The sequence below is a fragment of the Saccopteryx leptura genome, chromosome 5 (assembly GCF_036850995.1).
Source record: "Saccopteryx leptura isolate mSacLep1 chromosome 5, mSacLep1_pri_phased_curated, whole genome shotgun sequence".
NCBI classification, from domain to species: domain Eukaryota; kingdom Metazoa; phylum Chordata; class Mammalia; order Chiroptera; family Emballonuridae; genus Saccopteryx; species Saccopteryx leptura.
The window spans coordinates 63,550,451-63,575,634 of record NC_089507.1 but is presented as its reverse complement, the minus strand read 5'-3'; the positions used below and the strand labels follow the sequence as shown (position 1 = coordinate 63,575,634).

The 25,184-nt window shown below is 41.3% G+C and overlaps 1 protein-coding gene and 1 pseudogene across 1 annotated transcript in view; one reads left to right on the top strand and one right to left on the bottom strand.

The window, feature by feature from the left end:
- Nucleotides 1–8,869, bottom strand: part of LOC136405585 (uncharacterized) — a 61,388-nt gene extending 52,519 nt beyond the window's left edge. Inside the window, exons 1-2 of the mRNA XM_066385095.1 lie at nt 8,792–8,869; nt 3,825–3,895 (exon numbers count right to left, since the gene is read on the bottom strand). Of these exons, the coding sequence (XP_066241192.1) occupies nt 3,825–3,895; nt 8,792–8,869 (149 nt within the window). The remainder of the gene's footprint in view (nt 1–3,824; nt 3,896–8,791) is intronic.
- On the top strand, nt 1,434–1,832 carry LOC136405884 (large ribosomal subunit protein eL27-like; annotated as a pseudogene).
- Nucleotides 8,870–25,184: the final 16,315 nt, after the last annotated feature.

The window sequence follows — 25,184 nt, the reverse complement described above, 5'->3', positions numbered from 1 at the left end:
AGCAATGAATGCATAAATAAGTGGAATAACAAATTGATGTTTCTCTCTCTCCTTTAAATCAATAAATTAAATCCTTCATATCATATCATGACTATACTAAGCTATAATTTTTTTTTAATATATTTTTCCAAAGTTAGAAGCAAGGAGGTAGTCAGACAGACTTCCTGCATGCCTTACCGGGATCCAACTGGCATGCCCGCCAGGGGGCGATGCTCTGGCCATCTGGGTTGTTGCTCCGATGCAAATGGAGCCATTCTAGCGCCTGAGGCGGAGGCCATGGATCTATCGTCAGCACTCCAATGGAGCCTTGGCTGTGGAGAAGGGAACAGAGAGAGAGAGAAAGGAGAGAAGGAAGAGTGGAGAAGCAGATGGGTGCCCTCCTGTGTGCCCTGACCAGGAATCGAACCCGGGACTTCCATACACCAGGCTGACGCTCTACTGCTGAGCCAACTGGTCAAGGCCAAGCTACAAATATTTTTAATGATAATATTGATTTATACACAAAATCCCCACTTGGAAAATATTTTTATTTCTAACTTGTGAGGAATCTTTGCTGAAAAAGTTGCTAATTCTACTATCTCTCTGAAAGTTATATATGTGATTTGAAATAAATTGATAAGGGATATAAAAGGAGATATTTTAAATCTTGCTTAGTATGTTATTAGTAGTAACATTCAGAAACCATCTTTAAATGTTAAAAAAAAATACCCTGGTGGGTTGGCTCACTGGATACAGCATTGGCACAAAGTGCAGACGTCCCAGGTTCAATCCCTAGTCAGGGCACACATGAGAGGTGACCATCTGCTTCTCTTCCCTTCCCTCTCTCCCTTCTCTCTCTCTTTCCCTCTTGCAGCCAGTGTCTCAAATGGTTTGAGTGTTGGCCAAGGCAATGAGTATAGCTTGGTTGGTCCAAGCAATGGCCTTAGATGCTGAGGATAGCTTAGTTGATTTGAGCATCAGCCCCAGATAGGAGTTGCCAGGTAGATCCTTGTCAGGGCGCATGTGGGAGTCTGTCTCTCTATATCCTCCCCTCTCACTTAAAAAAAAGTTAAAAAATCTTGAATATCTGATGTCCAGGATATACTGTTAACTGACGAAAGCAAGGTAGAGAAAATTATGTATGATATACTATCATTTATCTATCATTGTCAGATGCTGCTAAGGGAAGTACAAATGTATGTGTGTCTCTTAAAGAAAAAAAAAGATTAAGAAAATGATAAACTAAAAACTTATTCTAAATAATTACCTATATATGGGAAGACAAAGGGCAGTGTGGACAGGAAAGGAATGAAAATTAGATTTCTCAGAGGGGACCTGTTTTGAAGACTTGACTTTGGAACCATATAATTTTGCATAATTATAAAATGTTAATTTTATAATTAAAAAAATAAAAACAAGCCTTTTTGCAGTAGGCTCAAATGGCTGCTGTTGGAATGGGCAAGTTTATGACAGCTGGGAAGGTGGTGCTAGTCCTGGCTGGACACTACTCTGGACACAAAGCAGTCATTGTAAAGAACATGGACCATGGCACCTTGGACTGCCCCTACAGCCATGCTCTGGGGGCTGGAATTGACTGCTAGCCTCACAAAGTGACAGCTGCAATGGGCAAGAAGAAAACTGCCAAGAGGTCAAAGGTCAAGTCTTTTGTGAAAGTTTATAACTAAAATCGCCTCATGCCCACAAGGTACTCTGTGGCTATCCCCTTGGACAAAACTATAGCTAATAAGGATGTCTTCAGAGACCCTGCTCTGAAATGGAAGGCCAAGGTTAAGTTTGAAGAGAGGTATACCACCAGCAGGAACAAATGGTTCTTCCAGAAGCTGGGGTTTTAGATCTTTCTTTCTTTGTTTTAATCATTACAAATCCAAAAAAAGGAAAAGAAAAGAAAAAAAATGAAGTTAACTTCATACTGAATAACCCAAGCAAGACGTGGTGGTATGGTTCCTATGGTATTGGTGGAAGTTGTCAGATTCTGGATATACTTGGAAAGTAGAGGCAACAGGATTTGTTGATGGCTTGAATATGGATGTAAAAGAGAGAAAAGTCAAGAATCATAAAGGTTTTAGGTCTGAGAAACTGGAAAGGTGATATATGGAAGACTGCAGGAGGAGGCTCAGTTTTAGAAGCAAGTTTGAGATGCCTATCAGACATCTAACAGAGACGTGGAATGAGCAGTTGACCAAATGAGTTTGGATTTCAGGGAAGTGGTCCTCAAAAGATTCAAATTAGAATGTGCAATACAGGTAAGCCATTGCAGATGAGGAAAGTGAAATCATTAAAAAAAATCATTCCTGCTAATAAGTGAAAACAAAACTAAGATATCGTCATTTTGCAACCTCCAATACATTAATGGCTCTAAGGTGTAGACCAGAGGTAGTCAACCTTTTTATACCTACCGCCCACTTTTGTATCACTGTTAGTAGTAAACTTTTCTAACTGCCCACTGGTTCCACAATAATGGTGATTTATAAAGTAGGGAAGTAATTTTACTTTATAAAATTTATAAAGCAGACTTACAGCAAGTTAAAGCATATAATAATAATTACTTACCAAGTACTTTATGTCGGATTTTTGCTAAATTTGGCAGAATAAATATTTATAAAACAACTTACTACAGTTAAATCTATCTTTTTATTTATACTTTGGTTGCTCCGCTACCACCCACCATGAAAGCTGGAACGCGCCTGACCTGTGGTGGTGCAGCGGATAAAGCGTCGACCTGGAAATGCTGAGGTTGCTGGTTCGAAACCCTGGGCTTGCCTGGTCAAGGCACATATGGGAGTTGATGCTTCCAACTCCTCCTCCCCCTTCTCTCTCTCTCTGTCTCTCCTCTCTCTCTAAAATGAATAATAATAAAAAAAAAATGCTGGAATGCCCACTAGTGGGTGGTAGGGACCAGGTTGACTACCACTGGTGTAGACAGTGTCAAAAGGAGGTATAGGCAGATATGTACCATCTGATGAAAAATGCATAGTCTTACCAAAGGGATCAAGCCTCCTGATCCAGATGCTTGGAACATGGTGAGCTGCATTTTGAGTATGCAACCAGCAAACCTAAGACTGTGGGAAACTCTATGGGTTCTTCAACAATAAATTGTAAGGATGGGATAGGAATAGAGGGGCAAATAGGTAGGTTAAAGAGATTTAAATAACACCAAAATAAAATATGGGGAGTATTGGGCTCTAATATCTGAGGTACAGATTTAGGTCCTGAGGCACTGAAGAAATAGGATAAATGACTTCAACAAAAGTTGGAATGGTGATTGATCTGGGGGAGAAGGAAGAAGCTGTGAATGAACAGGGACATACGGTGGGGAATTTTAGGGGTAGTTGGCACTGTTCTATTTTTTGGGATTAGGTGGCAGCTGCAGTTGGTAGGGGAGTTCCCTTGTAAAATTTCATAAAGCTATACATTTGCTTAATGTGGTTTTTGTATGTTTAAAAATTCTTTTGCCTGACCAGATGGTGGTACAGTGGAAAGAGTGTCAGCCTTGGACGCTGAGGACCCAGGTTTGAAACCCCAAGGTCGCCAGCTTGAGCGTGGGCTCATCAGCTTGAGTGCAGGGTTACCGGCTTAAACGTGGGATCACAGACATGACCCCATGGTCACAGCTTGAGCCCAAAGGTTGCTGCCTTGAAGCCCAAGGTCACTGGCTTAAGCAAGGGGTCATTGGCTTGGTTAGAGTCCCCTAGTCAAGGCATGTATGAGAAGAAATTAATGAACAACTAAAGTGCCGGAACTATGAGTTGATGCTTCCCATCTCTCTCTCTTTCTGTGTCTCTCTTTGTCTAAAAGAAAGAAAGAAAAAATAGAATATGCCTTACCTTCCCATTTGAATTGTGGTCTTTGGTTCAGCTTTAAGAAGCACTAGTCTAAGCACTGTTGCTGCTGTTTCCTAAAAATAAATTGTCAGCATTTACTTTGTAGAAGATTGTAGTGTTTTTCATTGTTCCTCTCCTAAATTTATTTATATTCTGATTAGTTTATTAAGGGACAACTCTACTAGGAGAACTAATGGGTGGTTATTCATAATCCATGGTAAGAGGCAACTTATGAAATAAATATTCATATAAATATTCAGATTCATTTGAATCTGAAGGAAAATATTAAAATTACATAAATATATACTGTGTATATACATACAAGTGTGCAAATATGCTTTGTACTAGATAACCTTATTTTTACAGTCATAATTTACATATGGCTTCAAGGCTAGGAAGCACTATCTAAAAATATCTTTTCAGTGACTTCTAGTCACATGAAACTATAAATAAAATGTTAATGGGTTAAAAGTATTCAGTTCTTATTCTCTGAAGACCCTGTCTTTTTTTTAAGATAAACATATTTATTCACTATTACTCACTGATCTTTTTCTATAAAACATATAGTACTGAGATCTTAGACCTGTTTCTTATACGGCTCATTCTTTGTTTAAAATTTGTAAGATATTACAATTATCCAGAATATCTTAAATACAGTCAACTGTATGCAATTCCATTACTTCCTTTAGAAGTGTGAAAGGAACCTGAAAGTTACCTAAGAAAACTTGCATAGCCACACTCTTAATGAACTCTTCCACTTGCACAAAACGGAATTTAAAATAAAACTTTTTGGGAGATTAACCCTTATTATTAATGAAAGAGTAAAGCTTGAAGTTCTTGGTATTGCCTGAAAAATCCAGGTGGGATTCTCTAGGGAAGGATTTCCTAAGAAACATGAAAAATTAAGGAAATATATGAATTTTCAGTTATTCTGTTATCATCACTGAACGTATTCCTTTAGCTTTTCTCACATGTTTTGTTTAAATAGCATAATCAATGAAATCATAGCAAAATTTTAAACAAAGCAAATGGCAACATGAGGCAGTAAAAGAGTGACAAACTGGGCTCTAGTTCTGTTTTTGGAATTAAAGTGTTACACAGCTTAAGAAAGAGACTTGTCTGGGTCTGTTTCTTTGTGTGAAGGATGAAGGAATTAGGCATGATGATCTCTAGGATACTGTCTAGCTCTAAGACTCTGTAATAGCAATTGACTTGATCTCATGACTGAGCTTTGGTAGGTACTAATATTTTTCTAATGAACATAAAATATTTGTGACATTAATATTTAGTAGTGAGCCTGACCTGTGGTGGCGCAGTGGATAAAGTGTCAACCTGGAAACACTGAGGTCGCCGGTTCAAAACCCTGGCTTGCCTGGTCAAGGCACATATGGGAGTTGATGCTTCCTGCTCCTCCCCCTTCTCTCTCTCTATCTCTTTCTATCTCCCCCCTCCTCTCTAAAATAAATAAATTAATTAATTAAAAAATATTTAGTATTAAAAAAAGACATGATGGAACTGTCCTTTATTTTTTCTTTTTATTGAATTTATTGGGGTGATATTGGTTAATAAAATTACTGTATATAGATTTCAGGTGTGCAATTCTATAATACATCATCTGTAATTGTATTATGTGTTCATCATCCCAAAATCAGGTCTCTTCCCATCACCATTTATCCTCCCTTTGCCCTATTCCTACCTCCCCCCATCTTCCTTTCCCACTGGTAATTTCATTTAGCATAGAATTGTCCTTTAAAGCAGTGGTTTTCAATTGCTGGTCCGTGGACCGGTGCCGGTTCACAAAAGAGTTAACCACCCTGTTAATTGTATGAAGAAGATTATAGAGTTTATAATCACACTTTTTCACAGAGCAGCATGAAATTCCTGGCATCAGACCGTGGCCTAGCAGTTGAGAACCACTGGTTTAAAGCACCTTGTTGTCCCTTTCCTTGTCCCTGGTCACCTTTGGGACAGCAGTTGTTCTAAACCTTTAATCCTTTCCTCTGACTGCACTGCTCCACCCACTTCCACTTTCTTATTCCTGTATGCTTCATAAAGAGGCCACTGGGCTTAGGAACTCTTTCAACTTTGTCTCTCTCACTTCTTAATTAATTAAACATTTATTGAGAACCTGCTATGTAAAGACAGAGATGAAGACAGTCCCTGTTCTGAAAAAGTCTAACAGCAGAGACAAACAAGTAAAAGAAGATTCTAATTCAGCCTGGTAAGTAGTTTGGGCATAGGGAAGTCTTCAAGGGAAATTGAGGAAAGTCTCAAAGCGCAGAAGAGGTTATATTGCTAAAAAGTGGAGACAAGTGGGTTCCAGGAAGAGGGAAGAGGGGGCAAAAGGAGAGCCTGGTGAGAACGGAGAACAGCATGAAGGTCAGGGTAGCTAAAGCACAAATATGTGCGGAAAGAAGAGATAATTAATCATGGGACCAATCGAGCTATCCTCAGCGCCTGGGGCCATGCTCCAAAGCAGAGAGCCACTGGCTGCAGGAGAGTAAGAGGGAAAGAAGGGAATGACGGAGGGGGAGCGAAACAGATGGTTGCTTCTCTTGTGTGCCCTGACTGGAATCGAACCTGGGATGTCCATATGCCAGGTGATGCTCTATCCACTGAGCATTATGGCTCTAAATTCTTGAAAGGATGATCTAACTTCACTCTTCTTACTTCTTCAACTCCCATTTACCTGGCTGAATGCAATCTGGCTTCTTGGCTTCTGTTTTTACCAGTTCTGGCAAAATGCTAAGGTCACTTAACCATCTCCTGTCAAGTCCAATGAATACCTTTTAGATCTTGTTCAACTTCTCTGGGCCAGGAAAATCTTGTAACTTAATTTTCTTGGCTTTCAGGATCTCATTGCTCTCATTTGGTGACTCACCTATTTATTGTGTTCTTAAACAGTGTTCTGCCTTTTGGTCCTCTTCTCATTCTATCCTTTTCTTGGGCAATCTTACCCACTTTTATCTTCAACTGTTAGTCCTGACCCTCTGAATACTACCTATTGAACATCTTTATCACTTAATGCTTTTGGGAATAGGCGGAGAAACAAATACACAAATAGATGGGCCATTTCCAACAGGCAACAACATTGAACGTGTCCCAAACTGTACTCTCCTCCCTTGCATTTCCTGACTCCCTCCCCCACAATCCTATTACTCCATCTGTAGTTTCTATCTTGTTAACTGATACCTAAGAAAAAAAATGACAAATCATCACATTGTATATACTTAAACCTATACAATGTTATTTATATATCAATTTTATCTCAATAAAGCTGGGGAGGGGGAAGAAAATTAAGAACCATCCTAGGCATGCCCTTGTTACTTACTCCTGAGGATTATTAGCTTTACAAAGTCTTTTTTTTTAGGATCTGCCCCTCCTTTCTATCTGCACTGTCATTGCCTCAGTTCAGGCCCTTTTATCATCCACATAAACTATACTACCCTAACTAGTTCTTTCTCCTTCATTCCACCTTCTGAACTATAACCAGACCAAAAGTTACCAGATCTGATCTGGAATCAGATCATGCAATTCCTTTCTTTATATTCAATTGCTTCCCAGTTTCTGTAGGATAAGAAAACAAAATGAATATAGGACCCTTCACTAACTGTCCTCTGCCTATCTTTCTGCCCCATTTTTATCCTCTACATCAGGGGTTCCCAAACTTTTTACACAGGGGGCCAGTTCACTGTCCCTCAGACCATTGGAGGGCCGGACTATAAAAAAAACTATGAACAAATTCCTATGCACACTGCACATATCTTATTTTAAAGTAAAAAAACAAAACGGGAACAAATACAATATTTAAAATAAAGAACAAGTAAATTTAAATCAACAAACTGACCAGTATTTCAATGGGAACTATGCTCCTCTCACTGACCACCAATGAAAGAGGTGCCCTTCCAGAAGTGCGGTGGGGGCCGGATAAATGGCCTCAGGAGGCCGCATGTGGCCCGCGGGCTGTAGTTTGGGGACCCCTGCTCTACATACTAGGACCTGGTACTCTAACCCTACTCAGGTTTTTGAAGTTGGCGGTTTCCTCTGCACAGAATCCTTATTTCCCTTTCCTATGCTAGGCTAAGACGAACTCTTCTTTTAAAAATTATTATAAATTACTTTTTATTGTGATAAAATTGGTATACATTATATCTATTTCAGGTGTACATTACAATTTCATATATGTATGCACTACATAGATCAGCATTGTAAGTTTAGTTACTATCCATCACCGTACAATTGATCCCTTTCATCCATTTTGTCTTCCTGCTAATTTGTTCTTTTTATCTATGAATTTGTTTTTGTTTTGTTTGTTGTTTTAGACTCCACATGTTATTTGTCTTTCTCTAACTCTTATAAGGTTTCTTACCCAAGCACCCTAACATCGCTTCCTCCGTGGCCAGTGAGCAGCCACCTATCCTGAATGTTGCAGGAACAGTCTTGACCTACCTCTACTGAAATACTTTTTACACGGTAGGTCACCTGTATGCAGCCCTTGGATAAAAACAGACAATGAGCTCACCAAGCCACAACTCCAGGTGCCCTCTTCTGTTCATTGCTGCATTCCCCACCCCTTTAACCAACTAACCATTATGCAACTAACACAAGTTCCATAAGAGTGTGTTCAGCTGCGGAGTCATTTCTCCATGGAGGAGAGAAAACCGTCAAGGAAAGCCTTTAAGGAGTCCCCGGAATTGTACGGGGCTGCTAATTACCGCGACAGGAGTCGCGTGTAGCACAACCTCAGCCTCTAGATGGCGCACGTGCAGCTCCGCTGGCCTGGAGCTGGATAGCCTCCCGCCGGGCACCACCGCCTCGCAGGCTCGGCCGCGCACGGGGGCGGGGCCTCTCGTCCCACCCCTTGGCCAGTTCCCGGCCGCCCGCAGCGTCGCGTCCCGATAGGGGAGCTCCGCAGGCACCCTCGTTCAAAAGCAGAAAGCGCGAAGGCCGAGGTGACGACTTAAGGGTACCTGATAGGAGCCGCCAGTCAAGGCCAGATCCGCTAGGATCACTCGGCCATTAGCAATGCAGCTGTAGGTGATCGTCATAGTGGGCGGGCCAGCGACGGAAAAGTTCCCGCCGGACCTAACCGCCCGCGACAGCCTCAAGGCAGTGAGGGGGGCTGGGCTCTGGGGGAGGGCGGAGCCTGCGCATGCGCGAAGAGCAACTGATTGGCAGGGTGGGAGGTGGGGCTATTTCTTGACAGGGTGGAGCCGAGCCTGTGATGAGCGGGAGGGGTCCGAGGTGGGAGGTCTCTGGAAAAACTGGCTTTGGGTGAGTGAAGCCGTTCTTTGTGGTCATTTAAAAAATCATTTAAAAGTCAGTTTAATTCACAGTGCCCACCGGCACAAAATTCTTTCACAGTTTAACATATGTAAAATATAGACCTTGATTTAAAATAAAAATTTGTTAATTACCTCAACAAGCATTGGTTGAGCTCTCACTATGTGTTCAGTGCCTTATTAACAAGTATCATAGCTGCAGGTTTCTGACTCTTCCTTAGAGGAGTTCATGTTCTAGAAGTGGTTCCAGAGGCACCTGCAGATAAATGCCAATCACAAGTGATATGTCTGTGTGTGCTGTGATGGAAAGATAAACTAAATTGCGGAAGCTGGAGGGGAGGCAGTTCATCCTTGGGAGGGGGAGCAAAGCGTTTCAAAGTCACTGTCTGACTTAAGATTGTCATTCTCTAAATGGGAAGGAAAGGTAGGACAATCTAAGCAGAGGGAACAGTTTTGAAAGGCTTGAAGGAAGGCAGGAGGGTTTAAGGCAGTGGTTCTCAAACTTTTTGAAGTCAGGGAGCATTTAAAATCCTACAAATAATTGTAGGCGCATGTATGGCCAGTATCCACGGCCACCATCACAGCCGCCTGGCCAGTGCAGGTTCGCATTTGATTCAAACAGAAGGTAATGAAACAACGAAGCCAAGAACTGGGGCGGGGGGGGGGGGGGGGGGGGGGGGGGTCGGGGGGGGGGGGCATTAGCTTTAATCCTAGCTTGCACCCGGCGGGCAAGAAATACACACAGTGGGAAAACACTTCCCTTTCCATTTAGGGCTCCCAAAACCACTGACTTATCCAAGTTTCCTAGAATCAAAGGTTTCTACCTCACCAGCCTTATTCTCCTCTGTTCCCCATCTCCTTCCCTCTGCACAAACTCTGCACAAACTGGCTTCTCCTTCAGAACTCTGCCATCTTGGCTGCACCTCCTTTCCTCCACGTGGCCTTTCTCTGCTCTCCTCTCTAATGCTAATATCAGGAACTGAGAGAGAGCAAGCTCCCGGTCTGCTCCATTTTATAGTGTAGAAATCAAAACATTTAATCCAATATACAAACAAGGAAGTCTCTGATACAAAGTCACTTAGGGTGGGAAAGGCTTAGTCTTAAAACTAAGCCTTAGCAGGCTTCCCCAAACTACGGCCCGCAGGCCACATGCGGCCCCCTGAGGCCATTTATCCGGCCCCCCGCCACACTTCCAGAAGGGGCACCTCTTTCATTGGTGGTCAGTGAGAGGAGCACTGTATGTGGCGGCCCTCCAATGGTCTGAGGGACAGTGAACTGGTCCCCTGTGTAAAAAGTTTGGGGACCCCTGCTAGGGTATAACAACCCTGCCTGCTTATAGCCTGTCCCCCACACCCAATGCAAACTAGAAGCAAGCAAACCTATATATCATATTTACAAACTTACTTGACCAACAGTGCACTATATACAAATTTCTGAGAAATATGTTATAATAATTAAGTCAAATATTAAAGAAAAAATATAAAGTCCAAGCATGCTTTTATGGTAATTAAATGAAATAAATACAAAATTAAATTTATTCTGACATTATAAAAACATTTTATGTTATATTTTTTGAGTTATGCTTTTTAGAATTTGTAAAAAGGAGGGGTTAAAAAATAAAAAAAATGACAAAAAAGTTATTGTTTTATATATACGGTCTACCGGAAAGTTCTGTCCGTTTTTGGAATAAAACAAAATACAAATTTTTCCTACTGTCAATAAACTTTATTAAATAATATAATTGCCATTATTATTAATGGTTTCTTGCCAGCGTGAGGGCAATTTGTATATCCCATTTTTGAAAAATGTTTTATCTTTTGATGCAAAAAATTGAACCAGTGCTTGTTTGATATCTTCTTTATTTTTGAATATTTTGGCTTCAAAAAATTTTGTAAGGACAAAAACAAGTGATAGTCAGAGGGTGCTAAGTCCGGGGAATATGGTGGATGCGACAGAATTTCCCAGCCTAGTTCTGCAATTTTTTTGACGAGTCCCCAAAGCAGCATGTGGCCTGGCATTATCATGATGCAGTATGATGTTCTTCCTATTGAACATCGCCGGCCTCTTTTCTTGGACTGCTGTCTTTAAATTATCCAGTTGCTGACAATACTTCTCCAAATTGAGCTTTTCGTTTGGTTTTAAAAGCTCATAATGTATTGGTCCTCGAATGTCCCACCATATACACAACATTCTCTTATTCAGAGTCAAATTTGGTTTAGAGGTGGAAGGACTAGGTTTTCCGGGTTCACAATATGCCCTTTTCCTTACGATGTTTTCGTAGGTAATCCACTTTTCATCCCCAGTTATCATCTGGTTCAAGAAGGGCTCAATTTTTTTTTTTTTTTTTGTAATTTTCTGAAGCTGGAAATGGGGAGAGACAGTCAGACAGACTCCCGCATGTGCCCGACCGGGATCCACCCGGCACGCCCACCAGGGGCGACGCTCTGCCCACCAGGGGGTGATGCTCTGCCCATCCTGGGCATCGCTATGTTGTGACCAGAGCCACTCTAGCACCTGAGGCAGAGGCCACAGAGCCATCCCCAGCGCCTGGGCCATCTTTGCTCCAATGGAGCCTTAGCTGCGAGAGGGGAAGAGAGAGACAGAGAGGAAGGAGAGGGGGAGGGGTGGAGAAGCAGATGGGCGCCTCTCCTGTGTGCCCTGGCCGGGAATTGAACCCGGGACTTCTGCACGCCAGGCTGACGCTCTACCACTGAGCCAACCGGCCAGGGCCAAGAAGGGCTTGATTTTGTTCTGAGCAAGCAGAGATGTGCATATGACGACTCGATCATCCAAATTCTTCTGACTTAATTCATGTGGCACCCATCTTGAATATTTTCACACCAATCCTATCTTCCGAATATGGTCCGAAATGGTTTGCTGAGCTGAATTAAGCCTTTCTGTGATCTCCGATGTTGTCAGAAAAGGATCTTGCTCCAACATGGTCTTAACAATATCATCATCGATCAAAGATGGTCGCCCAGAACGTGGCTTATCAGAAAGGTCAAAATCACCTGTTTTGAATTTTTTGAACCATTTTTTGCATGTCCTATCAAAAACTGTACCTTCACCAAACACTTTCAATAAATTTCTACATGCTTCTTGTAGCATTTCTTCCTTGTTGAAATTCGTAAAAATTACAGTGGCGTAAATGAACTTTATCAGTAGCCATGGGTACACTATCGCTTCACACATAAGACTAACGTGAATCAACTTTGTTTTAGTTAATTTGCTACGTCAGTATGTATACAGTAAGTGATAAAAATAGAGAGGCACACATGCAGCAAATAGACGTGCTTATGTGTCAAAACTTGTGATAGAAACGGACAGAACTTTCTGGTAGACCTGATATATAGATACATTCTTAGTAAGATTTAGTAAATTCAGCAGATCCTGGCACAAATGTGTTGTTTTTTCAAGCGATTTCTTCAATGTGTGGGCATATATTTGAAAGGCAAACTCTCATTTCCTTGTTAATACATTGAAGAATTCCTCTCTTTTTACTCTTAATTGTGTTGAATGCAGAAAACTCCCACCATACATATCATCTTAACTTTACACCAAACAAAGGATAGAAGAAACTTGCCTCCAGTCTTTCCTGGGAACATGGGGGTAGTGTAAACAATCCAGCACCACAGCTTAACAGCCTTTTGCAACCTAATCAGGCAAGTGAGGTGGGGGGGTTGGGCAGGCTGTCAGTTTACAGCCAATTCCCCATACCTCTGTCCTCTAAAAATCTAAATTCCAAAAACCCTGTTGGTTTTTTGGTCCCCAACAGGCACATATTTCTCCGGAATACCATAGGGCACACCTGAAAATCTTCTAGGGTGCACCAGTGTGCCCTGGCACACACTTTGAGAATCACTGGTTAAGAGAATGGATGTGAGTGTGGCAGAGGAAAGGCTTATGGGAGAGTAGGCAGGAGATGAGAGTGGTTGTAGTGGTGGAATGACTTGTTTTCCTAGACCTTGTCTTTCTTGACAAGAATTTTATAAGGTATAAGGTTATATATTTCATTATCAGGGTATGGAAGAATGGAAAGAAGTCAGACAAAACTCGGATTCAGATGTAGACATTACTATTTACTCTGTGCCTTTAAATGTAACTTAACCTTTCTGAGACTTAGTATTCTAATCTATAAAATGGGGATAGCTGTCGTTTAAATTAAGTAATTATGGAAAATTCTTAGCATATTGCAAACCTTATTGTGATAAATACATTAATGGAAATCACTTCCTTGTTCCCAATGGTATAACTTTAAAGGAAAAACAATCAATGTCCTTCTGGGGTGCCTGGTAGGAGGTGAAGACAGGTAGTAATTGAGTTTATTATATTAATGCAGTGCAAACAAATTGGATATGACAAGCAAGTGGCAAAACTGGTCTGCACTATAGCTCTTGAGAAAAATGCCTTGTTGAATCATGTATCCTTCTATATAAAGGAAATCTTGAATCAGTGTGTCTTATTTGCTTAGAGATAATGCCTTGTGGGGTTGACTGAATTAAAAGCTCTGGTTACATTATTTATATGTGGGAATATGAAATATGTTAATTCTGAGGTAATGCATTGGTATATTCTTGCTTACAGTAAAAATAAGCAGAACAAACTTGGCCATATTGCAGTGCACCTTCTATTTAAGAGATCGTGGAGCTTTTTATTTTACTGGTCAATGAAATTATAAGCTGTTAAAATGATAACAAGCAGCTGATAGATGCTGATAGATGGGACCTCCCTTATTTCAGTTTCACATCATTAAAATAATCCTGTGTGGTGGGTTCACTTTGCACAATCCACAAATTCAGGCCTACAGCAATGTAAATTTAAAACATAATTTATAACACAACTCTTTCTTTGAGCCCCATTTTACCTATCTGAAGCTTAATCTAGTCAATGTTGGGTTAACTCAGAAGCTCCCCCTGCCCTTCTTTCTGCATGGGTGGTATCTATGTGTGGGTGGAACTGGGTGGAAGGGGAGATCTTTTGATTCACAACCGTAATCTAAGGTGGCATCTGCTGCTAATGTTAGTTAGTTATCTGTCTCTGATCATCAGTTACATACCCTACTTGGAACCTCAAGGCCCTTCAGGCATTCTGGTTTCTCTTAGCAACATCTGTGGCCCTGATGGGGGTGGGTGAGGCAAACTGCATTTGGAGGCATTGGGAGCCTGGAGAGGCTGTCTGGCCAACACATCCTGCTGCCAGCCCTTCTGTTGGGCTGTCACTCTGAGGTCATGTGGGGAGCAGCTCTTAGATCTTACCTCACCTGGGAACCAAGCCCTGAGTTTCCACAATTTACTGAGCATCTTCTCATCACTATTGTTTCATCTCTACTCACCTTCCAGTGAGGACTCTGGTGAATTGGATTGTTTTCTTCTGACTCTGCCCTCCTCCAGCCTGTGGAAGCTCCAGCAAGTCTAGTGGGGAATCTCCTATCACCCAAGGCATTGTTCTGAACTTATGACCTTCATGTTGGCTTCTGCTGTCCCATATACTCTCTCTTCAGGGAACATTAAAAGCTGAGAATCTTTTTCTTCTTTCCATGCTCTTTTTTTTTCCTCCTCTGTCCTTTCTCTTCATCCTCCATTTTCTTTGATCTGTACTTTAAAAAAAAATGGTTTTTATTTATTGATTTTATAGAGAAGAGGGAGGGGGCAAGAGCAAGAAGCATAAACTCATAGTAGTTGCTTCTTGTAGGTGCCTTGACGGGCCGAGCCTGGGGTTTTGAAACGGTGACCTCAGCATCCAAGATTGACTTCTTTTTTTTTTTTTAATTTTTTTTTTTTTTTTTTTTTTTACAGGGACAGAGAGAGAGTCAGAGAGAGGGATAGACAGACAGGGACGGAGAGAGATGAGAAGCATCAATCATTAGTTCCTCGTTGCGACACCTTAGTTGTTCATTGATTGCTTTCTCATATGTGCCTTGACCGTGGGCCTTCAGCAGACCGAGTGACCCCTTGCTCGAGCCAGCGACTTTGCTGGTGAGCCTTTTTGCTCAAGCCAGATGAGACTGCGCTCAAGCTGGCGACTTCAGGGTATCGAACCTGGGTCCTCCGCATCCCAGTCCGACACTCTATCCACTGCGCCACCGCCTGGTCAGGCAAGGTTGACTTCTTATGCACTGCACCACCACAGGTCAGGCTGATCTCTAATACAAAAGGGATAACAGACTAAAAACCACAGCAGGTGATAATAAACATTACAGATATTTTTATCTTTCTCTTGGTAGTCTGACAAAACCTGGAAGATGGAGGAGAAAGAATGGTGAGAAGCTGGATCCCTAGGAAGGAGAAATAGGACCAACATTGTCCATTTCTTTTAAAACAAGATATTAGGACTCATAACTACTTTCATTGACTAGCACATCTACTGTCATTGCTTTTTAGAAGTTAGCTTTTCAGAAAGAAAAGTCACTAATTTTTTAATCATCCTATTTCTGAGGTCACTAGAGAGTTTATAAATATTTCACAAGCTAAGAGCATTCAAGTCCTCACTGATTCAGGATGTGTCTATTAAGTATTGACATTTTCCTACAAATAAGTGACAGTTCTCTGATACTTATTGTTGTTCTTTAAAATTGAAAATTTTTTTAATAAACAATTCATAAGTTCTATTTTATTATTTATTTATTTATTTATTTATTTTACAGAGACAGAGAGAGAGTCAGAGAGAAGGATAGATAGGGACAGACAGACAGGAACGGAGAGAGATGACAAGCATCAATCATTAGTTTTTCATTGTGATATCTTAGTTGTTCATTGATTGCTTTCTCATATGTGCCTTGACCGTGGGGCTACAGCAGACCGAGTAACCCCTGGCTTGAGCCAGCGACCTTGGGTCCAAGCTGGTGAGTTTTGCTCAAACCAGATGAGCCGCGCTCAAGCTGGCGACCTCGGGGTCTTGAACCTGGGTCCTCTGCATCCCAGTCCGATGCTTTATCCACTGCACCACTGCCTGGGCAGGCAAAATTGAAAAATTTTTATAGCTTTTTTCTTATGGTTGTGATCACTCTGGAAATTCAAAGATTATACCGGTAAAAGCCTCTTTATTTTTACCATCTCATAAAAATAACCATTGTAATACTCTAATTTATGTTTGCCAAAATATTTAAAATTAATGAATACATGCATACACACTTTTATGAAATCATTTTTAAAAATAAATGCTGTTATTTTCTTTGTCTATAATATATTTTTCAAATATTTTCTCTGAAGCTTTTTTTCTTTGTGTCTGTTCTTTTGGAGACAGTTTTACTTCTTACCTACTCAAATGTCAATATTTTTTATGATGATATTGTACCTTAGTGTCATTTTATCTTTTTAATTAAGAAAAAAAAGTTTTTTGTTTGTTTTTACCTTAGTCATTTTAGGCAAGGCTTCTTTCCTAGCCTCATGTAAAAATCTTCCCTTATTTTTCTTCTGGTAATTTAGTTTGTTGTTTTAATATTTACAACTTTAATCCACCTGGAATATGTTTTTGGGTCTTTTGTGAGGTAGGAATTTGTGTTTCCCCAAGGGTACAGCCAGTTGTTTCATACAATTTATTGGCTCTCCTTTTCTCACTAATTTGAAATGTCACTTTACCATAGATTTAATGACCCCCCCATACATTGCAAATTGGATTTTAGAGTTGATTTATATGTCTCTTTCTGTACTGATATCACAATGATTCAATAACTGGAGCTCAAATTGCTTTAAATTTAAAAAATTGGAGATAATTAATATATTTAGAATATTGAGTCTTCCCATTCAGGAATATAGCTTGTCTTTCTAGTCATTCTTTATTATGGCTTTCTATAAAAGCTCTGTAAGTTTCTTCTTAAAGGCTTGACAATTTTTTTTTTTGACAGACCAAGAGAGTCAAGAGAGTGACAGGTAGGGACAGACAGACAGTAAGGGAGAGCGATGAGAAGCATCAATTTTTCATTGCAGCTCCTTAGTTGTTCGATTGCTTTCTCATATGTGCCTTGACCTGGGGGCTATAGCAGAGTGAGTTACCCCTTGCACAAGCCAGCAACCTTGAGCCTTAAGCCAGCGACCATGGGGTCATGTTTATGATCCCACGTTCAAGCCAGCGACCTCAGGGATTTGAACCTGGATCTTCTGCGTCCCAGTCTAATGCTCTCTCCACTGTGTCATCACCTGGTCAGGTGACAAATTTTTTTCTTTCTTTTTAATTAAAAATTTTTTTTCCCCAAAATTAGAAGCCAGGAGGCAGTCAGACAGACTCCCGCATGCACCTGACCAGGATCCACCTGGCATGCCCACCAGGGGTCGATGCTCTGCCCATCCGGAGTGTTACTCTGTTGTGGCTAGAGCCATTCTAGCACCTGAGGCGGAGGCCATGGAACCGTCCTCAGGGCCCAGGCCAACTTTTGCTCGAATGGAGCCTTGGCTGCAGTAGGGGAAGAGACAGAGGGAAGGGTGGAGAAGCAGATGGGCACTTCTCCTGTGTGCCAGACCAGGAATTGAACCCGGGACTTCCACATTCTGGGCCGATGCTCTACTACTGAGCTAACTGGCCAGGGCCGACAAATTATTTTTTTAAGTGAGAGGTGGGGAGATAGTAACACAGACTCCTGCATGCGCCTCAAATGGGACCCACCCGGCAACCTCCATCTAGGACTGATGCTCAAATCAGTTGAGCTATTCTCAATGCTTGAGGCAATGCCTGGACCAACTGAGCTACCTCAGCACCTGGGGTTGTGCTCGAACCAATCAAGCCACTGATTGCCAGAGGGGAAGAGAAAAAGAAGAGGGAGAGGAGGGGAAGAGAAGCAGATGGTTGTTTCTCCTGTGTGCCCAGACTGGGAATTGAACTGGGACATCCATATGCCAGGCTGATGCTCTATGCACTGAGCAAACTGTCCAGTACTAAGCTTGTCAAATTTTAAATATTAAAAAAAAAATTTTTTTTTTGTATTTTTCCAAAACTGGAAACAGGGAGGCAGTCAGACAGACTCCCGCATGCGTCCGACCAGGATCCACCCGGCATGCCCACCAGGGGGCGATGCTCTGCCCATCTAGGGGCATCACTCTGCCGCAATCAGAGCCATCCTAGCGCCTGAGGCAGAGGCCACAGAGCCATCCTCAGTGCCGGGGCAAACTTTGCTCCAGTGGAGCCTTGGCTGCGGGAGGGGAAGAGAAAGACAGAGAGGAAGGAAAGGGGGAGGGGTGGAGAGGCAGATGGGCGCTTCTCCTGTGTGCCCTGGCCAGGAATCGAACCCAGGACTCCTGCACGCCAGGCTGACGCTCTACCACTGAGCCAACCAGTCAGGGCCTAAATTTTAAATATTTTTTTCTGGGGTATTTTGACTGCTTTTCTGTGTGTGTGCATGTGTCTGTGTGTGACAGAGACAGAGAGAGAGGCAGAGAGAGGGACAGACAGGGACAGACAGACAGGAAGGTAAAGAGATGAGAAACATCAATTCTTCCTTGCGATACCTTCGTTGTTCATTGATTGCTTTCTCATATGTGCCTTGACCTGGGGCTTCAGCAGAGTGAGTGACCCCTTGCTCAAGCCAGCAACCTTGGGCTTCAAGCCAGTGACCTTTGGTCTCAAGCCAGTGACTATGGGGTCATGTCTGTGATACCATGCTCAAGCCAGTGACCCCATGCTGAAGCTGGTAGGCTTGTGCTCATGCTGGATGGTGCTCAAGCCAGCACCCTCGGGGTTTCAAACCTGGGTCCTCTGTGTCCCAGTCCGATGCTCTGTACACTGCGCCACCACCTGGTCAGGCTTGGCTGCTCTTCTTAATGTAATTTCTTCCCCATTATGTTTTCAAATTGGCTGTTTTGGGCATGTACAAAACCTATTAGCTGTATTTAATTTTTTTGTATATAGCTCCTGCTTCATTGTATTGTAAACTCCTTAAGGCCAGGAGCTTCACATACAGCACTTTACCCAATGTGAACACGATGTAGGATACTATTGTTGATTGATGTATTAGGCTTTTCCATTATACCCAGCATGTGTAGGGCAAGCTCAGGTAGCCATAATGTTTGTGGGATTGATAATGATTGAGGGAGGTGTAATGGGAAGCCAAGCACTTGGACTTGAATGCTGATTTTGCTACGTTCTATTTGAGTAATCTTGGCATCTCTGAACTTCAGTTTCTTCCTTAGGCTCACCTCCGAACCTAATTCATAAAATGAACTAACATATGTAAAGCATATTGTAACTGCCTCCCAGTAGGTGTTCCATAATGGATGGCTGTTAAAATCATTATCAATCTATCTTTTCATGTAATCAAATCTATTCAATAAGGTATACATTTAAGAAAGCACAACCTGGCCTGTGTGAGATGCATCACACAGATTTAGTGAACATACTTGAATCATCATTCAAAGCACATGTTACAAAATTTTCTAGAATCTTTTCTTTTGAGAAATGTGTTATATATTGGTCTCCTTTCTCTAACTTTTTAGTTTCCTGCGAACTGAGGCCAAGTATTACCAATATTTTTGTCCTTTACACATGGTAGACACAAGTTAGGCGATTGCATTTCATAGCATGAAGTACAATTTAACCATTCCCTCCCCCCCTTCCCTCCCCTCCCTTTTCTTTTGTTGTTGTTCATAGAAAAGAAGTTGAAGTCTAACTTTGCTAGGAAGTGTAGCCATATTTAAGAGGATATGTAGATGGCAAACATCACTGCAGGCAACAGTAACAATTATTCTCGAGTTGGTTTTAAATCTAATTGCTACTTCAGGGCCAGCAGAGGGAGCACAGAGCACAGCTTTGAAAGAGAAAGCTTTGAATGAAAAAAAAAGGTGGGGGGGGGGGGGGGAGGAGAAAGAGAAATCTGACTACAGCTGTGCTGGCGAAGAATTTAAAAAGGCCACTCAGAGCTTTTCCAGAGGAAGGAAATTGGAGCTAGGAGGAAGGTCATTCCTAATTTTCATTCTCATCTGCCTTGTTTTCTTTTGTAACTCATTCAGGCTTGGCCAGACCGGCCTATTCTCATCTTTCTTTTGGTTCCTAGCTCAGCAGCTTTTCCCAACCCTTCCTTTTCCTCTAGTTAATTACATAGGAAGATCTACAAGTGCCATCACGTTCCCCTGGCTGGCTTCTCTTCTAGCCAGCTCAGTGACTTAGCTCAAATGTGGGGGATGGACATTGGTGAGTGTCTCTGAAAATCACTGAGGAGCCTAGGAGTCTTGATTCATCGTCCCCACTGAATAAAGCCATTGTGGGGACTTGAAGGATGGGAGAGAGGACTAGAGTTGGGGTCTTCTCTGCATGAGGAACTTAAGAGGCAAATGAGAGCTAGGTGGGAAATTTTGTAGGGAGAGGGGTTGTTAGAGAGCATAGGGGCAGTGCCACTTTCTGCTTTATTGTCTTGTGTAAGAAGATGTCTGTGGTAGGTATAGAACCACATGTGATATGTCCCCAACCACTAGGAGCTCATATAGGCTAGTGTTTATCAATCTTTTCTGTAGACTACATGGATATTAATAAGCATTATGTGAGAATAAGATCTATGGTCAAATAAATGTGTAAAAACTCTGGGTTAAAAAAATTTCTCTACTGGGCCCTGCCTGTAGGCTCAGTGGTAGAGCGTCAGCCCAGCGTGTTTAAGAGTTTCTATTATCTTCTCCAATCTCGATGTCTTCCTAACTTTAACCTTTTTATCCTCCCCATGTCAATCACCGGTGTAGCCATTAGTCTGCTCACTGATCTGCGATCATATTATGCTGATTCCAGCCTGGATGCTCTTGCCATATAATCTTTTTTACATTCTCCTAAATCCTCTTTTATCCTTCAAAATCCAGTTTAAGTGTTACTGTCTTCAGAGATCTCCAGAACTGCACCAGCTTATACTGTTTGTTTTTTACAATATTGGTTTTAGTCATTAATTGCAGACAGCCAATTCTTTGTTAATGAATTATTGGGTTTAAAAAGTTTATAAGGTGATTGTTCGGAATGTAGAGCACATATCTCTGCAGAAATATACCCAAGTCAAGTTGTATTTGAAGTAGAAATAGTAGAAAACAATCTCTAGTAATTAAACAAAACAGTAACTCTAGTGATTAAACAAAACAGGGAATCAATAAGATTGAATTAGCTTACTCTGATTTATCTTGGTGCTGGTGTTTAAGGAAGAGCAGTTTTAATTAAAGGAAGACGAAGAGGTGTTAGAATTTAGTGGATATTCTGAATGGGTCTTTTGGACAATTTCACAGAAGACATAGGCTCTTTGTTAGGTCTTGATTATTTCATAACTCCTAACTCTCCATTCCATGATGCTGTGTGTGGCCACTAGTGCTTCTGTACTTAACCATCGTTTTTATTATTTTTTGGCCTAGGAAAGGTTATGGGAGAATGTCAGCAAAACTGGCAGAGAAAAACACCTCAAAATTTTTTATCCTCCAGAAGAGTGATGAAAAAACTGGCAAAATTTTTTGGAATTTAACTTTTTAAGAACTGTAGTGATTAACCAAAGGCTTACAATATTGCGAAGGCCTGCGGCGGGTGTTGACGCGATGTGATTTCTGCCCAGTGCTCTGAATGTCAAAGTGAAGAAATTCAATGAAGCGCGGGTAAACAGCGGGATTAACTATGACTCTCTTAAGGTAGCCAAATGCCTCGTCATCTAATTAGTGACGCGCATGAATGGATGAACGAGATTCCCACTGTCCCTACCTACTATCCAGCGAAACCACAGCCAAGGGAACGGGCTTGGCGGAATCAGCGGGGAAAGAAGACCCTGTTGAGCTTGACTCTAGTCTGGCACGGTGAAGAGACATGAGAGGTGTAGAATAAGTGGGAGGCCCCCGGCACCCCTCCGTCCCCGCGAGGGGGCGGGGCGGGGTCCACCGGCTTTGCGGCCCCCCGGTGAAATACCACTACTCTTATCGTTTTTTCACTGACCCGGTGAGGCGGGGGTGGGGGGGGAGGGGGTGGGGTGGGGGGGCTCTCGCTTCTGGCGCCAAGCACCCGGCCAAAGTAAAAAAATTAAAAAAAAAAAAAAGGCTTACAATAACTTGGGGGTCATTTATTCAAGAAAAATATCTGAATCTTAGTAAGAACAGTGAGCTCTGTGGCATTTTAACTTGCCCTGGTTTTCCTCACTCCTCTCTTTCCAGCAATGTATAATCCTGGGGCAGCGTGGCAGCCACTAGAGGGGGCAGAATATATTATATGTGGAATCTTTTCAAAGCCTCATTTTCACAGATTTGTCATTATCTGACCTGTCTGTGGTTCTCTGGAAAACTTCACTTACAACCTGATTTAGAGATTCACTCAGTGCTAGAATACTTCTCCCCGCAATAGCGGACATGGTCAAGAAGAGTTAGGCAAGGTTTTAACTTTGCAGATGTCTTAGGTGATGGATAACAGTTGGGGCAAACAATAGACTACCAAAAAGCTTGGAAGGAATGGGTAGTGAAATGTGCTGCCCATGGGGCTTTGAAAAGCTCTGACATGTTCCTGATAATTTAGAAGGCCATGTACATGGAAGAGCTTGAGCATGCTCAGGAAAGACTTCAGAAGGTCCTAAGCTCTCACTTCTGGTTGACCTTGAGATTCTGTACAAGCAAGAAGTAAAAGCTAAGCTGGAGTTATACATTGAGTTTTATTTGCTTTGTTTTTTTCTATTCTTTTCTTTTTCTTTTTTTATACACTGAGTTTTATTTTATTTTATTTATTTTTTATTTTTTTGTATCTTTCTGAAGTTGGAAACGGGGAGGCAGTCAGACAGACTCCCGCATGCGCCCGACTGGGATCCACCTGACATGCCCACCAGGGGGCGATGCTTTGCCCATCTGGGGCGTTGCTCTGCTGCGACCAGAGCCATTCTAGCTCCTGAGGCAGAGGCCACAGAGCCATCCTCAGCACCTGGGCCAATGGAGCCCTGGCTGTGGGAGGGGAAGAGAGAGACAGAGAGGAAGGAGAGGGGTGGGGTGGAGAAGCAGATGGGCACTTCTGTGTGCCCTGGCCGAGAATCGAACCTGGGACTCCTGCATGCCAGGCCAACGCTCTACTACTGAGCCAACCGGCCAGGGCTATACACTGAGTTTTAAAGGCTTACCCCAATACCCACACACAGCCACTCACAGCAAAGTCTGGGAGATTTTTTGGTTCCAGGTGGTTAAGGAAATTTCTGTTCAATCACTAGTGGCCCAATAAGCTAACCAAGTAGAGTCACAAAAATGACAAAAATGTAGACTTTAAGAATTAGTTCAGAAAAGTTACTTGACAAATAACTATAATGTGTGGCAACAACATCAAACTCTATAGGTGGAGTGGGCAGACCTGATTGCCAGAGTTGTTACATTATATAAATATTACTTTAAATGTCTGGTTTTTAACAAAACTTTATGAGGCACACACAGAAATAAGAAAATACTTTCTATACAATGAAAAATATCAATCAATAGAAATTGTTCCTGCCTGACCAGGCAGTGGCGCAGTGGATAGAGCGTCAGACTGGGATGCCAAGGACCGAGGTTCGAGACCCCGAGGTCGCCAGTTTGAACGCGGGCTCATCTGGTTTGAGCAAAGCTCACCAGCTTGGACCCAAGGTCGCTGGCTTGAGCAAGGGGTTACTTGGTCTGCTGAAGGCCCACGGTCAAGGCACATATGAGAAAGCAATCAATGAACAACTAAGGTGTTGCAATGAAAAACTGATGATTGATGCTTCTCATTTCTCTACGTCCCTGTCTGTCTGTCCCTATCTATCCTTCTCTCTGACTCTGTAAAAAAAAAGAAAGAAAGAAATTGTTCCTAAGGAACCTCAGTGTTAGACTTATAAGATGAAATCTTTTAATTAGTTTGTTTAGATGTTTCTAAGAGCTAAAGCAAACCATATCTAAAGAATTAATGTGTAATAATAACATTTTACCAAATAGAGAATATTGGTAAGAGATAGAAAAAAGAGAAATTATGAAAAGGGAAAAATAGAAAATTTGGAATTTAAAAGTGTAAAATCTGAAATAAAAAAATGTACTAGGGGAGCTGAACAGTAGATTTGAACAGGCAAAAGAAAAAAAAAATAAAAAGAATCTTTAATTGAAGATTACACATTGATATTATCCCATCTGGGAACAGAAAGAAAAAAAGAAGGAAGAAAAGTGAACAGAGCCTCATAAATGAACAAATGTACCAACATAAGCCATAATGGAAGTGCCAGAGGGTAGGAGAGTGAGAAAAGAGCAAAAATAAATACATGAAGAAATGATGACTGAAAACTACACAAATTTGTTGGAAAACATTTATTTGCACATCCAAGAAATTTTAAAAACTTCACATAGGGTAAATTTTAAGAGATTCACACCTAGACACATCATAAGCAAATTATTGAAAGCCCAAAGCAAATATAGAATCTTGAAAATAGCAAGAAGAAACTCATGATATATATGGGAACCTCAATAACATTAACAGTTTATTTTTTATCAAAAGTGCTGAGAAATAAACCCGAAACCTGCCAACCAAGAATTCTATACCTGGCAAAGAGAAATAAGATGTTGCCAGAAAAACTGTAAGAAAAACTAAATGTAAGAAAAATTAAACGAAGAACTCTATGCAGTAACTGAAATCCACATGAAGACATTAAGAACAATGGTAAGGTAACCACATAGGTAAATATAAAAGATAATGTAAATCTAGATTTTGTTGTTATTCCTTTCCCTCTCATATCTGATTTAAAAGATAACTGCATAAAATAACTATAAATGTATGTTGATGAGCACACAATGTATGCAGATATAATTTGTGATAACAGCATAGAAGAGTGCTGGGGAATGGAATTATTTAGAAAATGTTTTTATATACTATTAAAATTAAGTTGGTATTAATCAGAACCAGATTGTTATAAATTAAGATGCTAATAGTACTCACCAAGGCAAACAGAAAATAACTAAAAAATATATAATAAAATAATTGACAAAGGAATTAAAATGGTACACCAGAAAATATCTATTCAACATGAAAGTAGGCAGTATTGAAGGAACTGAGGAATCAAAAAATCAGATATATATAAAGCAAATAGAAGAAATGGCAGACAGAAATCCTATCTTATCAGTAATTAAATTAAATATAAATGGATGACATGATCCAATTAAAAGGCTGAATTAAAAAACAGGAT